General features: G+C 39.4%; 3 protein-coding genes across 5 annotated transcripts in view; 1 reads left to right on the top strand and 2 right to left on the bottom strand.

Moving 5' to 3' along the window:
- The window catches only part of LOC120807384 (ataxin-7), a 31412-nt gene extending 28388 nt beyond the window's left edge, over positions 1 to 3024 (bottom strand). For both annotated transcript variants that reach the window (XM_040159368.1, XM_040159371.1), the window contains exon 1: positions 2886 to 3024. The gene's annotated coding sequence lies outside the window, so the exon portion shown is untranslated. The remainder of the gene's footprint in view (positions 1 to 2885) is intronic.
- A 2164-nt stretch (positions 3025 to 5188) lies between these two features.
- Positions 5189 to 7538, top strand: thoc7 (THO complex 7). Its single transcript, XM_040159401.1, has 8 exons — positions 5189 to 5279; positions 5520 to 5640; positions 5755 to 5882; positions 6137 to 6223; positions 6771 to 6828; positions 6952 to 7018; positions 7124 to 7193; positions 7364 to 7538. The coding sequence occupies exons 1-8, from the start codon at positions 5261 to 5263 to the stop codon at positions 7423 to 7425; spliced, it is 612 nt and encodes a 203-aa protein (XP_040015335.1). The 5' UTR covers positions 5189 to 5260; the 3' UTR covers positions 7426 to 7538.
- Positions 7539 to 8793: 1255 nt separating this feature from the next.
- On the bottom strand, positions 8794 to 13452 carry LOC120807387 (interferon-induced GTP-binding protein Mx). Of its 2 annotated transcripts, XM_040159377.1 has the most exons (12): positions 12835 to 13452; positions 12120 to 12257; positions 11826 to 11980; positions 11322 to 11460; positions 11038 to 11236; positions 10856 to 10934; positions 10640 to 10762; positions 10372 to 10513; positions 10139 to 10297; positions 9949 to 10025; positions 9563 to 9820; positions 8794 to 9432 (listed from the first exon to the last, which is right to left on the bottom strand). In XM_040159377.1, exons 1-12 carry the CDS (start codon positions 13019 to 13021, stop codon positions 9208 to 9210), a joined length of 1881 nt encoding a protein of 626 aa, XP_040015311.1. In that variant the 5' UTR covers positions 13022 to 13452; the 3' UTR covers positions 8794 to 9207. The 2 variants fall into 2 exon arrangements, with proteins under 2 accessions (XP_040015311.1, XP_040015312.1); XM_040159378.1 differs by lacking the exon at positions 12835 to 13452 and having other exon boundaries at positions 11826 to 11975; positions 12120 to 12243.
- Between the last annotated feature and the right edge of the window lie 4613 nt (positions 13453 to 18065).

Below are 18065 nucleotides of genomic sequence, written 5' to 3'. Positions count from 1 at the left end.
TATTGCATAAACTGTTTAGGAATTACAGCCATTTTTATACATAGTCCCTCATTTTCAGAGCCTCAAAAGTAATTGGACAACTGAGTGACAGTCATTTTCACGGCCAGGTGTGGCCTGTTCCCTCATTATTTCATGACAAATTAATCAGATAAAAGGTCTGGAGTTGATTCCAGGTGTTGAATTTTAATTTGGTAGCTGTAGCTGTTCATGGGACTTTCAGTATACGGTCCAAAGAGGTGTCAAAAATTGTGTCACTGTCCAAATAACTATGTACCTAACTATATATTCTCCTCCATCAAGAACAAAATTCTTCATACCTGCAGTGCAGACCTTTTTCACAGCAGACATTTTGACTTGTCATATTACTGAAGGAAAAAGCTCAGGTGTAACTAATAAAATTACTGATGTCTCTGTTCCATATAGGCCATGTCAGTAAGCCAGCATGGACAACATTTAGGCCCTGGAACTGGCAAGGCTAGGCTGAATGCAGCCATTATTAAAAGGTCCCCTCCAGACACATTTTAAAGTATGTCAAAATTAATATTCTGTTAAACATGGTTTTCCAAACATAAAAACTGAAAATTAAAAAAAATAAAAACTCTGAAAAGGGTCTGGGAGCACATTTATGCTTACTTCCTCATTGTGAAATTCTTGACCTATGAATATTCAAATATGCAAATCTCACAGGCCTCATGCCCCGCCAACCACTGCTGCTTGCAGCAGGTGGACTGGTGAAAGAGTAGTGTGCAAAAGAAGGCTAAGGTTAGAGGAAACATCGGAGAGATTCATACATACATGTTTGAGCCTCAGTCAGATCCAGACTCAGATGAGGAGTCTGTTGTGCACCAAAATTGGCGACTACCATACTTATCAGAATGGTAAGTGTATTTAGCATCTTTTATTTGTTTGTTCAGCTTGTTAGCTTGTAACTGGCAGTGGCTGATACAGCATTAGTGGTTGTACTGATGCAAACTCTCACTCTCTGTCCTGACAAGTCCGCTCTGCGCTGGAGGTTTCAGGTTTCTCTTGCCCCATCCCATAAGTTGACGGGATGGGTTCTTAGGTATGTGACGTATGAAACCCGGGCAGCCTTGAATCTGGTTTTTGAGACTGTCATTGGCACATCGCAGTTCGAAGGGGTAAATACTCAGCCATGGTGTTGATTGCTTATTTCACTCATGAAACGTCTTGTATCATATAAAACAACACAATATGAGCATGTTAATAAAGTTAACAACATACTTTTCATTGGAGGGGGTCTTTAATGTTAGTAGCTAGAGTCCTGTGCTTCTGAATGTTGATTTTTCTTTTTATGTAAATTTGTACAGAAGTAGAATAATAATATTTACTGCCAAACAAAAACTGCAATTGTAAAACACTATATCTTGTGCTTTAGCGTTTGGGCTGGCACCCTTAAAGATGCATAGGCAAGTGTAGCTTAAAATCAATGGTCAATTGTCCTTAAAAGGAAACCAGAGCTTTCAACTTTTTCTTTAATTGTTATAAAATGGGTGAAATGACCAATATTCCAATGCAATGTGCATTACAAACAGAGTTCATAGACGGTAAAAATGTCTTTATAGTAGTTGTGCTGCCTGGGCAAAGTCTCCGGTATACACTGGTAAAGCCGGTGTGTCCAAAACACACAAATATCTGCTCAAAAGTCCTGCTCAGTCATAGCTCACACAGAAGCTCAAATGTGCAGCCAAAAGGTAACCAACACAACTTTTTCATGGCAGACATTTTATGTTGTCAGACACAGATGTAACTACATACATTAATAATGGCTACATTCAACTATCAAATGTACGGTGCAGTTAGTACTGTCTTAAAACTAAGGGGCTATTTACAAAATCTGTGCGAACATACCTTTCACAATTCACAATATGAACTCCTTCAAACACCCGTATAGCCGAAATAACGATCTTTGACCTCACAGCCATTCTTTAATTAAGATCTGACACTTTAAGAGCCACAAAAAATGACACCTGTAGTGTTTTTTTAAGGATTGCTGTTGAATGGTGGTTGTACGAACTCGTATAGATGAGGACAATGGCTGGGATGTGTCCTGTATATCCTCTCCATTTACTATCAGGAGTTGGTGATACGGTTGAATTAAATATTGAAATATAATTATGAACTGACACAGATATTTTTCCAATCAAGACACATCATTATATGGCAAATGTATGCTAGAATCACATAAAATAATCAACTGACTTTTAAGGCATGAACTGTGGTCTACTGTCTACTGCTCATATCAAATAAAACTCTTAAAATATGCAAGGAAAAAACTTCAACAAGTCCATTTGTTAGATCTAATGAGAAATTACTTGAAAAGTAAAACATGTCAGTACTCGTAGTTTAGCCTGAATTCAGTCGTGGTTTGGGCTCTACGAAGACAGTAAGTCAGAGGCCATGATTGGAAAAAGATGACATAATGTAATTTCCTTTAAAAAAAGAAGTATTTGTCATTGACAAGTAGGCGCGCACCTTGACAGGACAACTCAGTGAGCTAGCTAACAATAACTGGTAGGGACCCACAGGAGCCAGCAGTTTTATTGGCTAGCGTTGTTCCCACCTCTTCTTCACACTGACCACACAGACGTACGTTAACTTTTTTTAAAATAGAAAAGATAGAATCTTCATAACGTGAATACAATGTGCTAAAAAGGACATTATGTCTATCAGGAGCTGTGTCATGAAAGCAGTGTGGGTCTGTGACTGGTACAAACGTTACTAGAGAGCAGTGGCTGCTACATTAGCCTACTAGCTGAAGCCTGTAGACAGCCATGACTAGCGTTAGCGAGGAAGCTGGCAGAAGCCTGACAGCACAGCAGAAGTCATTAGCAGTCGTCACGGACCGACAACAAATTCACTCTTACCAAGGCTCTGGATGCTGTAGACGTAACTGTGACACCAGGCAGATATATTTCAGCTGGATGCACTGGGCGAAGGAGACAGAAGACGGTCGGAAAGAGCGAGTGCAGTGTTCAGCCTCTGTGGAGGTCTTCACCTGGTGCTTCCATGTCTGTTTACCAGACTGCATTCTGGGACAGATACGTCACTGCGTCAGGACGCACAAACGCATGCACATGTACGCACACTCTTCTCCATAGTCAAAATTATTCTAGTTTGTTATCCTCAGTGAAATGCAATGGCATAAACCTTGGACAATTTGTGATGAGCACTGTATGACAGGTATCATATACAGTCCTGGTTGAAATTATTGGCACCCCTGAATTTCAAAAACAGAAATTAGAAATATCTTCAGAGATAAATGCAAATAAACCATTTTTGAATAATCAAAATATGTTAACAAAATAAAATAAAAAAACTGGCATAATAGTGAAATAATACAAACACAAAATGTACCCAGACACAATTATTGGCACACGTCACTAATATTTGGTGGCAGAACCGTCTGCTTCTTGCACCTGTGTGCTGGTAGTTTCTGCAACTCTTCCATTGCTATGCATTCATGCTCTTTTAAGTTTGCAAGAGTCCTTTTTGCAATGGTAGATTTCAGCTCTCTCCAAAGGTTTTCAATGAGATTTAGCTCAGGAATCATTCCTTTGACACATTCAATGCCTCTAGTACCAGAGGCAGCAAAGCAGCCCCACAGCTTGATAGAGCCACAACCATGTTTTACCGTAGGTAGCGTCTTCTTTTCCTTATGGGCTTCATTTCGTCGCCTATAAACAAACTAATGCTCTGCATCCCCAAAGAGCTCTACTGTGGTTTCATCTGTCCATTGAACACTATCCCAGAAAGACTGTGGGTTATCTAGGAAAGTTTTTTAAACATTAGTCTCGCCTTTTTATGTGTTTCTTTCAATAGTGGTCTCATCCTTGGCCTTTGTCCATGGAGCCCTACTTGGTTTAGTGTGGGGCGTATTGTACAGGCTGAAACCACCGCTCCAGATGGCTCCAGGTCAGCCTGAAGCTCTTTAGATGTCTTGCGTGGTGTTTTTTCCACAATCAGCATCAACCTTCCCAAACTCTTATTGAGTTTCTTCTTAGCAACACATCCTGGAAGCGTCTTAACAGCTTTATGACTGTGAAACTTCTTGATAACATTATGAACTGTTAAAACAGGGATTTCAAAATCTTTGGCGATTTCCTTTGTAGCATTTGTTCAGTAACCTTGGACATTTTATTAAAACATTTTGATCATACAATATTGGTTAATTTACATTTATTTATGAGGATATTCTAAATTCTGTACTTAAAATTCAGGGGTGCCAATAATTTCAACCAGGACTATAAGATACTACATAGAATGTATCCTGTGAAGATATACTTGAAAAATTCACACTGATATGAACTACTGGTGTGATTTTTGTGTATTTGTCAAGAAAAGCATCTCCTACTTATTTTTTCAGTGTATTTATTCAAGGATGTTTTCAATAGACTTGGGATCCTTCTCTGTGTTGTGTGTGTATGGCCAATAGATAACAGAATGTTATTTTTAATACAGTTGTGAATTTTTAAAAAAGAGATCAGACCTTATAACATTTCAGTCCAACATATGATTGTTATGTAATATGGATATTGTAATGTAAATAGTTAATTGTGTTGTCATTGCTTCAACTTTTACTTTCTATGGCCTTTCGACTGTTCAAGAATTGACATAGGTTTTTGTCTGTACGTTCACTGTATATGTTATTGTACATTTCCGTAAAATAAAGGAAATTTGAGACCTGCACACAATTGGGAAAAAAAAATAAAGCTAATTATGGATAGTGGTAAAATCGCTCTAAGAACACCTCAAACAATATACAAACAAACAAACAGACAAACAAACAAAAAAACATCACAGGCACAATTTCATGACTTCAACTTTAAATATTCTTAAAATGCTCTCACCATCATCAGATGTACTAATAACTAATGATGATAATAACTAATAATGACTTTGAATTGTATTTTCAGCCCCCTTAAAGTGTTTAAAAAAAAGACAAGAAACTACATTGCTTCATGTCTCAGATGCTTATTTAAATGAGTAACCTATATCAAATATTACTTCATATATGCCTATGTAAAATATAAATTATCCTCGTGTACGTTTCTTGTCCCTTTCTTTTATCGTTTCTTTTCTTTATTAAGTTAACCATTCAGTTTTTGTGTTTTTATTACCCAAGTTTAACTGAAAAAATTTCCTTGAATAAAGCTTAAAAAAAAATTCGGCCAATCACAGCCGTCGGGCTGCTTTGTTCACTTCCTGTTGTACAATAAAGTTTATATAGCTGCGTACAGACATGGGAGCTGTTACAGATGGTAAGTTACTGTTTAATTCATTGATTTCAACTCTCTGGTGAGAGCCACGAGTAGTAATGTGTGCCGGAGTTTTTAAAGTACCCATATGTACCCAGTCATACCGGCAAAAACAACGTGCTTTCAAAACAGCCACCATGCAACAGCAACCATTTTAGCTAGCTAAGAGTTAGCTAGGCGGCTTTTTAATTTACCTGCTGTGTCTGAAAGGCTGCTTGATCCCCTCTTTCGGCCCTATCCTAGATGAAGTTATTCGGAAACGTCTTCTTATTGATGGGGACGGAGCTGGTGATGACCGTCGAATCAATGTGCTGTTAAAAAGTTTCACCAAATGGTGCAATTCGCCTGGGACTCCGGAGGAAGGGTAAGTGGGCTGCGCAGACCTCAGCCTTTGGACTTCTTCGCCATGTATTTCTATAAAATTGTGCTGAAGAAGTGCTTTGCTTTGAGTCACAAACCGTCTTGTAATCCTGTTTAGCTTTACGCAGTATCAGAGGATGTTGGGCACACTGGCCCAGTGTGAGTTCTCCATGGGGAAGACGTTGATGGTTTATGACATGAATCTTCGGGAAATGGAGAATTATGAGAAGATCTACACTAACATAGGTAGGGAATGGGGATTTCCAGACACTGCCCAGGAATATTTTCAAACCCCGACCCCCTTTTAGGTTTTTATACAAGCTGTTGACTACTCATAGTCTGTACATTCTTTTATGTGACATAATAACTCAGGTTCTTGCATTTCATACTTTCCCTGTGGTAACTAGAAGAGCCGACTCAACCACAAAAAAAATGCATGTGTTTGTCTGTCTAAGGCATTACAATATGACCTCATTACCAGCTTTTTGTCCACACTGCAGAACAAAACATCACGTCTGCGCATGAGAAGATAGCAGAATGCAAAAAGGAAATTCAGAGGGCAAAGAGAATACGAAAAAATCGCCAAGGTAAGAATGTTTTCAGGGCTCTAGACTGGTTTAGACAATTATTGTTTTTTCTGCTAGTGCTTCTCATATATACTGAGGCCATTATTGGACCCCACTGTATGGAGGTAAAAAAAATATATATATATATATATATTAGTTTAATATCAGGAAAAAAATTTACTTTGAAGATATAAAAAAAAAATGGTTTGCATTAAATTTCATTTTGTTTACAACATCTTTATTGTAATTTATGAAACGTAGCTCACAATGTTATATAAAGTTGAAAATGCAGTTTGATCATTAACCGTGATCCGATGAGTTCTTTGCAGCAATAGTAGTAATGGGTGAAGGATAAGTTTCTGGTATTCCAGAATGGAAGTGGAGAAATTGTATTTAGGCCATATATTTGTGAGTTATCAAAAGGAATAAATTGCAAAGCAGCTTCAATTTTTTTTTCTTTTCACACTGAAGTCACCAGTCATTTTAGAGGACTTTGTGGAAATATGGGTTGTCAACATTATGTAAAAATGTACAGTTTCACACCCTCTGTTTCTTTCTTTCTTGTCAGAGTATGACGCTTTAGCTAAGGTTATCCAGCAACACCCAGACCGACATGAAACACTAAAGTAAGTCAGCCTATGTGTCCTGTGTCATTCAAATGATGAAGTTGTTTCGCTTAGTCTGTTATGACAGTTTTGCCATTCATGATAATCATATTATGTGCTTAATTTTGCTTTGATCACTTATAGACAGTTGGAGGCGCTTGACAAAGAACTTCAGCAACTGTCTCACATCAAGGAGAATGTGGATGCAAAGGTAAAACCAGACACACTTATCCTGTCTTCTATTCTAACCCACAATGTCTTCAATCATGAGTAGGATTTTATTTAAATTGACTTAATCTCCTTTTGTCCAACTCAGTTGGAGCTCAGGAAGAAGCAGTTCCATGTGCTACTCAGTACCATACAGGAACTACAGCAGACCCTTGAGAGTGAGTAAACAAGGACATTTTTGGGTGCCATGTTTAAATTGTTTGTGGTTTTTGATGTCACTGTGCCATGTTCTTTATTCACAATAGCTTCTGCACTGTACAGCATACGAGGAAACCTTTAGAAAAAGCAGAGGTCACTATACCCTGCTAATCATTTTTATCTTTCCTAGATGACGAAAAATCAGACAATGACGACAACAGTCAGGAGAGCCCTGCAGAGAATGGTGAATGAGCGCGTAGAGATCCTGACCAGAATAAATTAAGTGAACCACTTTTAAACGAGTTTGTTGCTGTTTAAAAATGCTTTTTGTATGTATTGTCTAATAAAGTTGGCTTGTCCATGTCTGTTTCGTTCAGTTTATTTATCAAAATGTCTGTATGTATAACTCAATTCTTTTCCTCCCCTTTTTATTTATAATAATTAGCCAAGGTTTCCAGGCTGACAAGGATTTCATGATGGAAACGCATTATGTATGCAAGAGCAACACATCAGATTGATATAAATAACACAGGGGTACAAGTTATTGATGGAGAGAAAGGCATTAATTGATGGTTATCAGAAAACCTATGTTTTATCTATCCACTACAGGTAGATGGTTACTGGGAAGGATTTAATCGACTTTGTATTTATATCACTGATGCAGACCCTTCATTGCAGAAAGTGGAAGACCACATTTGCTTATTGATGCCATGGAGTAAGAGGGGTAATGTTTATGTACTTGGTTAGAATACATTATTAGATGTATTAAGTTGTTATGATGATTAAGGATTACATTACAAAACAACAGTTTTGCTGTCAAGCTGGTTTTGTTTTTACAATGTCTTCTGTTAAAACCACAAGGGGGAGTTCTAATACATAGTTTTATTATTTTTATGTAGTTTGATGTCAAACCACATCCTTCAAGAGCCCAAAAGTAGAAGACAGTACCAGTCAGCTACAACAAGACAAACTGAAAATGTGTGGGTGGCTGGATTTTAGTTAGATTCAAAGGAAAGAATTGATGTATACTGTTCTAATTGTAGAAACATTTCTCAGCCTGTCTGACATGAAGCAGGTCCGTTTAGTATGAGTAGGTCAGTTTATCTTGTATCATTTTCTTTAAAGTGGCTATTAGCGATATTTTTATCATAACGATGACTCAAAAGACTGTGGAAACCTTGTGAAATAGGTTGCTGGTAGTGACATACCGACGGAATTATCACCTGACTGCAGCTCCCCTCAGCTGTATGGAGCTTTGTAATGACTCACCGACCCGCAGTTTTACTGTTGTGCTTCACTCATTGCGCTTCCAGCCGTAGCACCTTTTTTCAGGAAAAAGCTCAGAACCTCAAACAAAAACAGAACTCTCAGACAGTGAATATTGGTCTCATAGGCCAGGTGGCCTGAAACACAAGACCAAATGAATGATAATGTTGCTACATTACTGCTGGATGTGTAAATAAACTGTTAGCTAACAAGTTCAAGTTCATTTCAACTTATAAACTTAAAATGTGAAAAATCATGTCATTGTGCTCACAGCTTTTTTTCGCTGCCCCAAAATGTCAAAACATCAGTTAATTCAAGTCTGAAGTCAGAAATTGTTCATATTGAGAGTAACTCTTAAGGAAAAAATGTCAATATTTATTGTAAGACAACAGATTGTTCGATTGAGTAAAGCAGGTTGGAATAGCATTTAAATTAATTTTAACATGTTGCCATTGGATCTATTTTAAGTCTGCAAGTATACATTAAGGAACATTGTTAGCCACTCTAATCAATAACTGGCATTTTACGTTTTGCAGTAAATGCCTTAGGCTTTCTTTGAGTGACAATAGGAATGCAAATTGCAATACTTTTAAAACAAGTACCCATTTACCCACTGACCTGGCTGTTACATCTAAAGCAAATCTTTCTATTCTACACCAGGCAAAGTTCAAATAAAAAGTATCAATCACGATCTTACAGCCACAATTGTACTGTAATTGACAAATGAAAGTGGTACAGTAGACCCATGCTGTTAGGCCTTGACCTCCTCTAGAAGTCCACCAGGTAAGCGCGGGCCTTCATGAGGCGTCTGAGGCGACTCTGCAAAGCAGCCCTCTTGTTGCCAATGTCATAGTCCTCCTTCAGCAAGAACTCCAAATTGTCCTTATCCTGGAGCATCTGCAGCATCTCCCTCTGCAGCTGGACTGCAGACTCCTGCAACATCAGGTAGCGAATAACCAGCGGGATCTGGTCAGCCAGACGCTGGCTGGCAATCTGAGGGAGGAAATAGAAAGAAAAGTTTGCACAGACAAGAGCACTTATTGAAAAGAAAAAGCAGACCCTCTGTCTAAACTTTACTGAGAGTGTTTTTGTTCATCAATCTTTGCTCTAAATTAAAACTTACTCTGTAGTATGATTTGAGGTGTAACATCAACTCCTGGAGTGTGGCATGATTATCCATGAAGTGCAAAATACTCCTTTCTTTATGAAATTTTGGGCCTTTCCGTTTGTCTTCCTCCTCATCCTCCTCTCTCTTCCTGTCAGTCAAACTGCTGCTATAGGTTCTGTCCTGGGAGTAAACGATCATCTCCATCTTGAACTGAGTTCTCAACATGGCCTCTGCAGTGGACTCTTTTTCTTGCTTTATGACTTCGATCTTTGCCTGGATAATGAGATTTTGGTCAGTCTGAACATTGCCAAAAATGATGCAATTAAATTAAATTTTGAGAGCTAAAATACTGACGGTGACTACATATTTATAAGTATGTCAACATCAAACTTAAAGAAGACCTTTGCTGATTTAATGAGGTTAGGAAATCCAGTGAAGCTGCTGTTGGCCAGCTGTATGAACACTTTCCTAACAGCATCTGGAGGAAATAGAAATGCAACGAAATGCAGCATCTTGATTTCCACTGAGACCTTCAGAATCTTGAGCAATACTAAAAAACACAGTAAATCTGTTATATATTCAATCATATACCTCCAATATCCTTAAGTTTCTTGACAGCTGGTTCTTCCAGCTGTTTGATCTGCTCCTTGACCATGACCTCGAAGGTCTTGTAGTTGATGAAGCCCGGCAGTTCTCTTCCACGGTATTGCTCTTCATAGTTCTCTACCTCTTTCTCTATTCTTTTGTTAACTGCGACACACAAACATATATTTCAGAGTCCTGCTGATGGACAGCTGTACACCAGACCAAAATGAAACACTCACAGTTCTGTCCTGAGTGTTGCAGGTGACTGTTCCACTTCCCAAACTCTCTTCTGAGCGTAGAAAAGACATTGAGTTTTTCTCCACACTTGAGCTCCTCTCCTGTAGCCAGACTGATGGCATCCTGAGTGAATGCTGTGACTTTCTGGAGCACACATGTGACAGCAGAAACAGCTAATAAATAAGTGGTTTATTGTTCATTTAACAAATATTTCAAGACAAACAGATTCAGAATTGCCAGGTAAATATTATTTAGTGTGAGGGAGCTCACATCAATGAGGTAGAAGAGTCTCTCAGCTGCGTTAGATGGGGGCCCTGTGCCATATCTCTCCAGCTCTGCCTGAGTCTGTGCTAGTTTCTCCTCTATCTGCTCTTCCAGTCGAGGCAGAGATCTCTGAAAATCACACAGCAGGGGTCAGACCTTTGAGACCTAAAGGGACTAATCATAATTTGTACGGTAAATTTTTAAGGTGAAGTAAAAACTCACCTCAATGTGATGCACCAGCTCAAGTGTGAGTTTCTCAGCCAGTTTTGGAACAGTGGCATGGCCATCATTGTAGAGAGTGCTACAGCAAGACCAAAAAGCTACTGAGTACATGCCACACAACCTGTCAGACACTTTACATTATACATATTTTGTATAATTACCCCCCAAAAAAAAGAACTTACTGGAAATGCACATGATCTGTAAAGAAGGCTTTCTCTCTTTCTATTGCTTCACTAAGAGACACCCTCTCAGTGATCTCCTTCTGACCCCTGCACTTGACGATCATGTAGCCCTTCTTCAGGTGGATGATCTCGTTATGGACAATGTCAACCACCGTCTCTTCTGTGCCCTTGTCCACCAGATCAGGCTTGGTCAAGATACCTGAAGGGGAGAGAGTGAACTACGTAAGAGTTGAGTAACTTACCCAAGAGCTGGTCGGACCTTTTCTAAAATCAAATCTATGTACCCAAAGTCCTCTCTCCATCAGGATCCACCTCCTGTGCCATCTTCAAAGCCTCTGTGGTCGCTATGTCCACGTTGCATGGAACAACCACCAGGCTGATGGTTTCTTGTTTTGTGATGAACTTGTGGATCAATTTCTTTATCTGAAAGTAAAAATTCATATTGTGTATCAAGTTATGAGTTGTACATCTATCAAATCACCGTTGTTGTTAAGTCTGTTCGAATCACATAATGAATGAATATTAAAGGGCTAAAAGTCTACGGGCCTGCTAGCAGCCGCATCAGGCTTTAAGAGCATGCAAGTGTTTAGAGATTTGCATGGCAGTCTTACTGGCATTTTGACCTGAGGGTCTTGAAGTTGAAAGGTCAATATGAGAAATCATTTATGAGATGTGGTGATAGGGATGACAACACTGTCAACACTTTTCCTTGAATCAACTTTCTACCAGAGAAACTGTCCCTATGCAAAGTGTTGACAAGGTGTTTTGGGGACACTGAACTAGCATACCTGGTCTCCAATGTTCTCTGGTTGTCCCTTTACAGCCACCCTGGCGATGCCAGGCAGGTCAATGAGCGTCAGGTCGGGAACATCAGGAGAGGCGATCTCCAGACTGATCAGGTCATGACTGATCCCCACACCCACCCCAGCCATTTCATCCTGAGCTGGAGAGAGAGAAGCGACATGATATGTGATGATAAACACAGGATGGACATGCTGATCACTGTAACCTTAAAAAAATTTCAGCAGCTCCTTCGATGCTTGGCTTTTGTTGGTGACATTTAAAAATGATGTATACTGTACCTTCTCGAATCTTTTTCTCCACATCTGCAGGGTCGTCTATCTCTTCCTCGTGGTCCTGGTAGCTTATCTTTCCGTACCACTCCTCTCCTTCTCTCTTTCTCTTCATCTTCAGTTCGAGAGGACATCTTGTCACAATGCCTGAATTAACAATGAGTGAATGACAAGAGAGGGGAAAAAATTTCAAAGTGAAACCCCGTGTGCTTGGTGAAATAATGAGAAGTACTGGGCCATCTCAGATAACACAGAAATTGACTTGATAAAAGTGGGATCAACATTACATCTTAGCAATATGTTCCAGGAGTAACAAATAGAAGAGAAGAGAAGTCTAGCACCGACAATGCCAATATTTTTTTATGGCAAAAGCCATGACCAAAATGTAAACAGGGACATTTGTCTCAATACTGTGTGTTCGCAACGACTGTCCCCAGTCGTCTTGCCTATTGTGTCACAGTCAGGGAGGGTCCAGGGATCTCTGCTGAAGTCAAGGCAGATGGGAAACTAGAAGACTTTCAGCAGAAAAAGCCATTTAAGCACAACGTAAAACGTGTCGGAAGCCTCGCCTGTAACAACATCATATGCCAAACCCAACTATGTGGCTATGTGAGCTAGTACTGAAAAATAATTTCGGCCGTGGTTAACCTTTATAGAATTACTTTAGTGGCACACTTGGCACGAAAGCAAATAACTGCGTTGTTTTCCAGCGAATGTAACCTACCGCTTCCTCTCGGCAGCGCCACCCCTGACAGCGCCTCCAACACGGAGCTCTTCCCCGAGCTTTGGTCTCCTATCACGGCGATAGCAGGCAGCGCCAAGTCCTTCTCCACACCCAGAGAGCGAAGGGAGTCTATGAGGTCAATGCAGGGACGCACCTTCTCCTCGTACTGTTGATTCAGGGTGTTCATGGTGACGACTCCTTGTCAGCCGTTAAGAAAGAATGATGGGGGGGGAAAAAAGGATTAAACCCGCTAGATAAAAGTCTGCTGAGATGAGATTTTGTCTCAGACCACTACAGCAGCCGGTCGCATGCAGAAGTGTGACTGCAGAGGATGCGAACAGCGGGTGGTGGCAGAGCAGAATCCGGTTAGTGGAATTGAAAGGTGTAGGTTTCGTTTCCTTCACTTTCATTTCTCAAGCACCAGCGGGGCGGATGCTGCACCTACAGCGATGTGCTTGGAGGGAGGATTAGTCCTCTCATCTGCCTTTAAACCACACGAACGGTACAATTAGGCCTTTCACCAAGGCACTGATTAATGCAGCAGCACAAGCCCAGTATCTGCACACATTGGGTTAAGTTTGTCAAGGCAGGGGAGACACTATATCTCTAATTGATATCTTTACTTGCCGCTTAGCGTGCAGATTCATATTAATACTACAAAATAAAATCAAAAACTTAAGTTGTACACTACTGATGTAGGTTATGTTAAGACTTCGTCTGTGACCAGGGTGAAACTCACAATCTACCCATGAGTATAAATAAAATGGGCCCCACTGTTACCAGCTGCAACCTTGAAGTGACGCAGCCTACACATTAGTGCATCACTAATTACAATCAAATAATATAATATATACATTGCTCTGGTTTCTTTCATGTGTACTTTTACTTTTGGCACTATGTTCTAATGCTAATTCTTTTGTGCTTTACTTCTAGGGTAGACCGAGAACAGTTGGTACACTTTTTGTATTCCCACACAAAACTAGTATCTGAAAACTTGGTTTTTCATGTGATATTTCCTTTGCTTGTCAAGTAAAAAAAAGTAATGATCAATAATATCTATAAGTAGTACATATTTATCACACTTAGCTCCTAAACACAAGGAGTATTTTTGTTCCAACAATACCCTTGTCGGGTACAGTTGGAACACTAATTTGTAAAGCAGTAGAGCTGCCTAACCAATTCGCTGCAAATGTAGAATACCTTTTAAAAAAATTTTCAAAATTTGATGGGCGTACACTACTAGAAGTAAAATCAATTAATTTCTCTTACTTCGGTGGTGACTTCTTCCTCTTGTTGCGATAGAGGAACTAAAGTGAAGGCTGCTGCCTCAAAACCCTCTGAGTTAATGGCCATTGTTGGCACAGGATGAGCCTGGGATGGGATATGATACAGACGCCACCACTTGCCGTGTATTATGTCTGCAGTGGACGACCTATTCAAGTTATACTTTGTAATCAGATATAGATATGTATTGTAGCCCAGAATCACCATATTATCATAAGCATACAGATTTTGAAGAGACATTGCTGTGAAGTGGGCCTATTCAGAAAAAAACAGCATACTGATTTGGATGAGGTTATAGCTTTTGTGCATCAGGCACTACAATGAAATTGTAAGGTGCAAGAATATCGATGGTTACATCTCTGGTGTGATGAGGTTGATTCAACCATGCAAAGCGAAGCAAAAAAACTTGTGATGAACTTGTGGATCAGTCTCTTTATCTGAAAGTATAAATTCAAATTATATCAAGTATAAGTATAAAGTTATAAACTTTACAACTGTCAAATCACCATTGTGTTTGAGACTGTGCTGATCAAATAATGAACACATTGTAATATATTGAATATATTAGAACAAGACTAAAAATCTAAAGCCACACTGACGGCACTGTGATGTTGTAATAGGCATTAAACACAAGAGAACAACATTGCTATACAGATGGAGAGAAATGGAGATAATTCTTAGATTCTTACCACTAGTGGTGCAATAAACTATAATACTAGAACAAATTAATTCTACACTGAAATAGGAGAACAATGCTGCATTATTTTCATATCCAGCTTTAGCCTCAGACTTTATATCCTGGTTTGTATCAAGTATGTAGCCATCAAGTCCATGTTTAAGACCCGTTTACAGGGTTCTGGTTTTAAAGTGAGTTTGCTAGAAACCTGAAAAAGTCAGCTGGAGACAAACCAACCTTAGATGGCCACCATTATCACTGTAAACTAGACATGTGCTGTCTAAGAACACAGAAACAGAAACATCAGACATTAAAAAAATTATATGGATATATATATCATTTTTCTTATTGTCATAAAAAATTACAATTGATGACAAACTTTAATTCTATTCTTACACCGCATATATCACAAAAATGGGAACATTTCAAACAGAAACCTAAATTTATTACATTTAAAATTAAAATGAAAAGCTAATAAAGTAATTCTGCATACTTTTAATGGTTCCAACTGGCCAAAATGTAACAAATATAGCAAAAATTCATGCTCAACTTGTAGCCTGCTGCTAACTGAATGACTACTGGCAACGTAATACTTCTTGTTTATGATTATGCCCCACATCAACAAGGGCGTCTCAGGTTTGTCTATGGGAGGGGGGAGGACACTGTGACGGTGTCCGACTTTGAAAATCCCTGGTTTCACCTAACTGAATCACTCGAGGAAGGGTAAGGGCCTGACCAAAGTCCTGATGACTGTGGTTTGTCATTTGAGTTGCATTAATAACCACATCAAATTTAATGGCATGCCACTTATCAGTTCCTGATGTATGCCATGAACTGACATGTTCAACAAGTGGAAATTTTGACCTGCACGGCAGGTCAAATTTCTCCTTCAAATTACTCCTCTCCTTCTCTCTTTCTCTTCATCTTCAGTTTGAGAGGACATCTTGTCACAATGCCTGAACTAACGATGAGTGAATGATGCCACAACGAGGAAAAAGTGAAATCTAGTGTGTATGGTAGAATGAGTAGATAATGGTTAGATGATGGACCAAGGAACAAAGTTATCGGTGCATATTCAGGAGACAATGGGAGACAGGGCATTTTTTTTACATTAATGATATTTTCTCATTTTTTCATTGCCTGCTCCAATTCCTTTACTCTTTACTATTTAATCCTCTATGGACACACTGACTGCTGCAAACCCTTTCCTGACTTCACACCACACAGCATCAAGTCACTGTGATAGGTAGAGCGCTGAGAATAACACAAGGAGCCCAAAAGAGAGAGGGATAGAGATGAGGACTGGCACAAAGGTCCACGAAAACACTAGAGGCAGACGTGTTTAGATGGATTTAATGGAGTACCCGTTAAACCACCGTCACTGTGAGTGAGGTACTTTTGGGCTCTCGGATCAAAAGCAAAGAGTGTTTCTTTAAATGACCTAGCGCTTCCTCTCGGCAGCGCCACCCCTGACAGCGCCTCCAACACGGAGCTCTTCCCCGAGCTTTGGTCTCCTATCACGGCGAAAGCAGGCAGCGCCAAGTCCTTCTCCACACCCAGAGAGCGAAGGGAGTCTATGAGGTCAATGCAGGGACGCACCTTCTCCTCGTACTGTTGATTCAGGGTGTTCGTCAGCCTGCAAAGAGCAAAAATAACAAAAGTACCTGAGGACTCCCGCCACGGCCGGTGACAGGCACGTTTCAGGGAGCTCAGTGCGACGGGTTCGAAGTACAGGGCGCCGCAGAAATGAAACCAGGAAGACACGGCGAGAGAAAGCGAAACTTTATCTAGGCTAAGTTTCCTTTCCTTGACTTTCATTTCTTCTGCGTGTGTTGCGGATGTCATTTCGTGGGGAACGAAAACCAAAACAGTTTTTTCGCGTGACAAGTGCTTCACATGACCAAGCCTGCATCCAGCCCATCTAGACCTTCCACTTACGCACATTCTTTTGAAAATGTAAAATGAGTTGGCCAACCTTGCTGTAATTGTTACTACTACTACTACTACTGCCAATAATAATAATAATAATAATAATAATAATGACATTAAGCAAAGCAAACACAAAAATTAAACAGGCACCTCTTTGTAGCACGGTACCATTTATGAAGGGTTTATATATTAACTAATGAATGTATTAATGCTAATAATTAATGTACTAATACTTTATAGATCTGTTATAAACCAATCATTACAGCAACTTTTGGACTGTCAGGTTGTGAAAAATCTTTGTGGCCGGTCGTGAATAATTTGGCCATTAATAAAGTCATTTACATCAGGTCATAAGTGTCTCACTTTCTAATATTCCATCGAGTCTACAGTTGTAAATGTAAGTAAATCGTCAGCGACGAGGGCCACACGTTTCTCACTGTTCAAGAATCCAAGAGCAAGTTGTAAGTCATCTGTACACGATGATCAGAGTTAATGAGTGAGTAATAGAGGTTTTATAACAATGCATCAAAACCTTTTATTTAAATGGTTATACGTTGTTAAGAAGTGGATTTTTGATCCAGATGCCCTGACGCACTGTCCCAGAACTGAAGAGCTAAAAAGACAAAGCAGGTGCCCTGCCGGAGGAGGATAAACAAGTGTCAGTGGCAACCTGGCAACCCAACAATTCTTCTTATTAATAACTGATCTACAAAGCATTAGTAAATGATGTATTAATCTCTAAAAAAGCCATCATTTAGAACTTATAAACCCTGTATAAAAGGTAGCTTATTAGAAAGTAATACAATATATCCAGGGCTCTATCACTTTCCAATAAGGCATCATTTATGAAGGGTTTATGAACTGTAATTAATGGCTTTATTAATTGTTAAATACATCATTCCCTAATGCTTTATAGATCAGTTAATAGCCATCAATAACAACAGCTTTTGGGTTGGAAAATTGTCCTCCAGCATGTCACTTTGCCAGTTTTTTTGTTTGTTTGTTTGTTTTTAAATTGAGTTCTCTAATTCGTTAGGGAGACCTCAATGGACTGTTTGACCACCCACTTGCATTTCTTGTTTTATTCTTGAAATGCATTACGGTGCAAATGCTGTTGTGTCATATTTTACAGTAGGATGTGAGCATTTATGACGCGAGATACAACCGTATGTTTCGGTGTTTGTGTCTGACTCCTTATAATTAGCCGAGGCTGTAACTGTGTACTATCCATCAAGGTAAAAACAACTTTTGTTTGAAGATACTTTAATATGTTCTAACAACAGGCCTCTCGTGTCCTATCACACACTTTGCTCTTTCCTCTGCCATCTTCCTTCAACAAAAC

Source organism: Xiphias gladius, chromosome 21, assembly GCF_016859285.1.
Source record: "Xiphias gladius isolate SHS-SW01 ecotype Sanya breed wild chromosome 21, ASM1685928v1, whole genome shotgun sequence".
Taxonomy (NCBI): domain Eukaryota; kingdom Metazoa; phylum Chordata; class Actinopteri; order Istiophoriformes; family Xiphiidae; genus Xiphias; species Xiphias gladius.
The sequence above is the reverse complement of the archived record's forward strand: the minus strand, read 5'-3'. Positions and strand labels throughout refer to the sequence as shown.

Bases quoted from the DNA above. Each gene is read 5' to 3' on its own strand.
- thoc7 (XM_040159401.1), top strand. The intron at 6,829-6,951 runs GTAAGTCAGCCT...GATCACTTATAG, and splicing joins GACCGACATGAAACACTAAA to ACAGTTGGAGGCGCTTGACA. The intron at 7,019-7,123 runs GTAAAACCAGAC...TGTCCAACTCAG, and splicing joins AGGAGAATGTGGATGCAAAG to TTGGAGCTCAGGAAGAAGCA.
- LOC120807387 (XM_040159377.1), bottom strand. From the start codon at position 13,021: ATGAACACCCTGAATCAACAGTACGAGGAGAAGGTGCGTCCCTGCATT. The intron at 11,461-11,825 runs GTATGCTAGTTC...TTTTACTTTCAG, and splicing joins CAGAGAACATTGGAGACCAG to ATAAAGAAATTGATCCACAA. The intron at 10,298-10,371 runs GTGAGTGTTTCA...TGTGTGTCGCAG, and splicing joins GCAACACTCAGGACAGAACT to TTAACAAAAGAATAGAGAAA.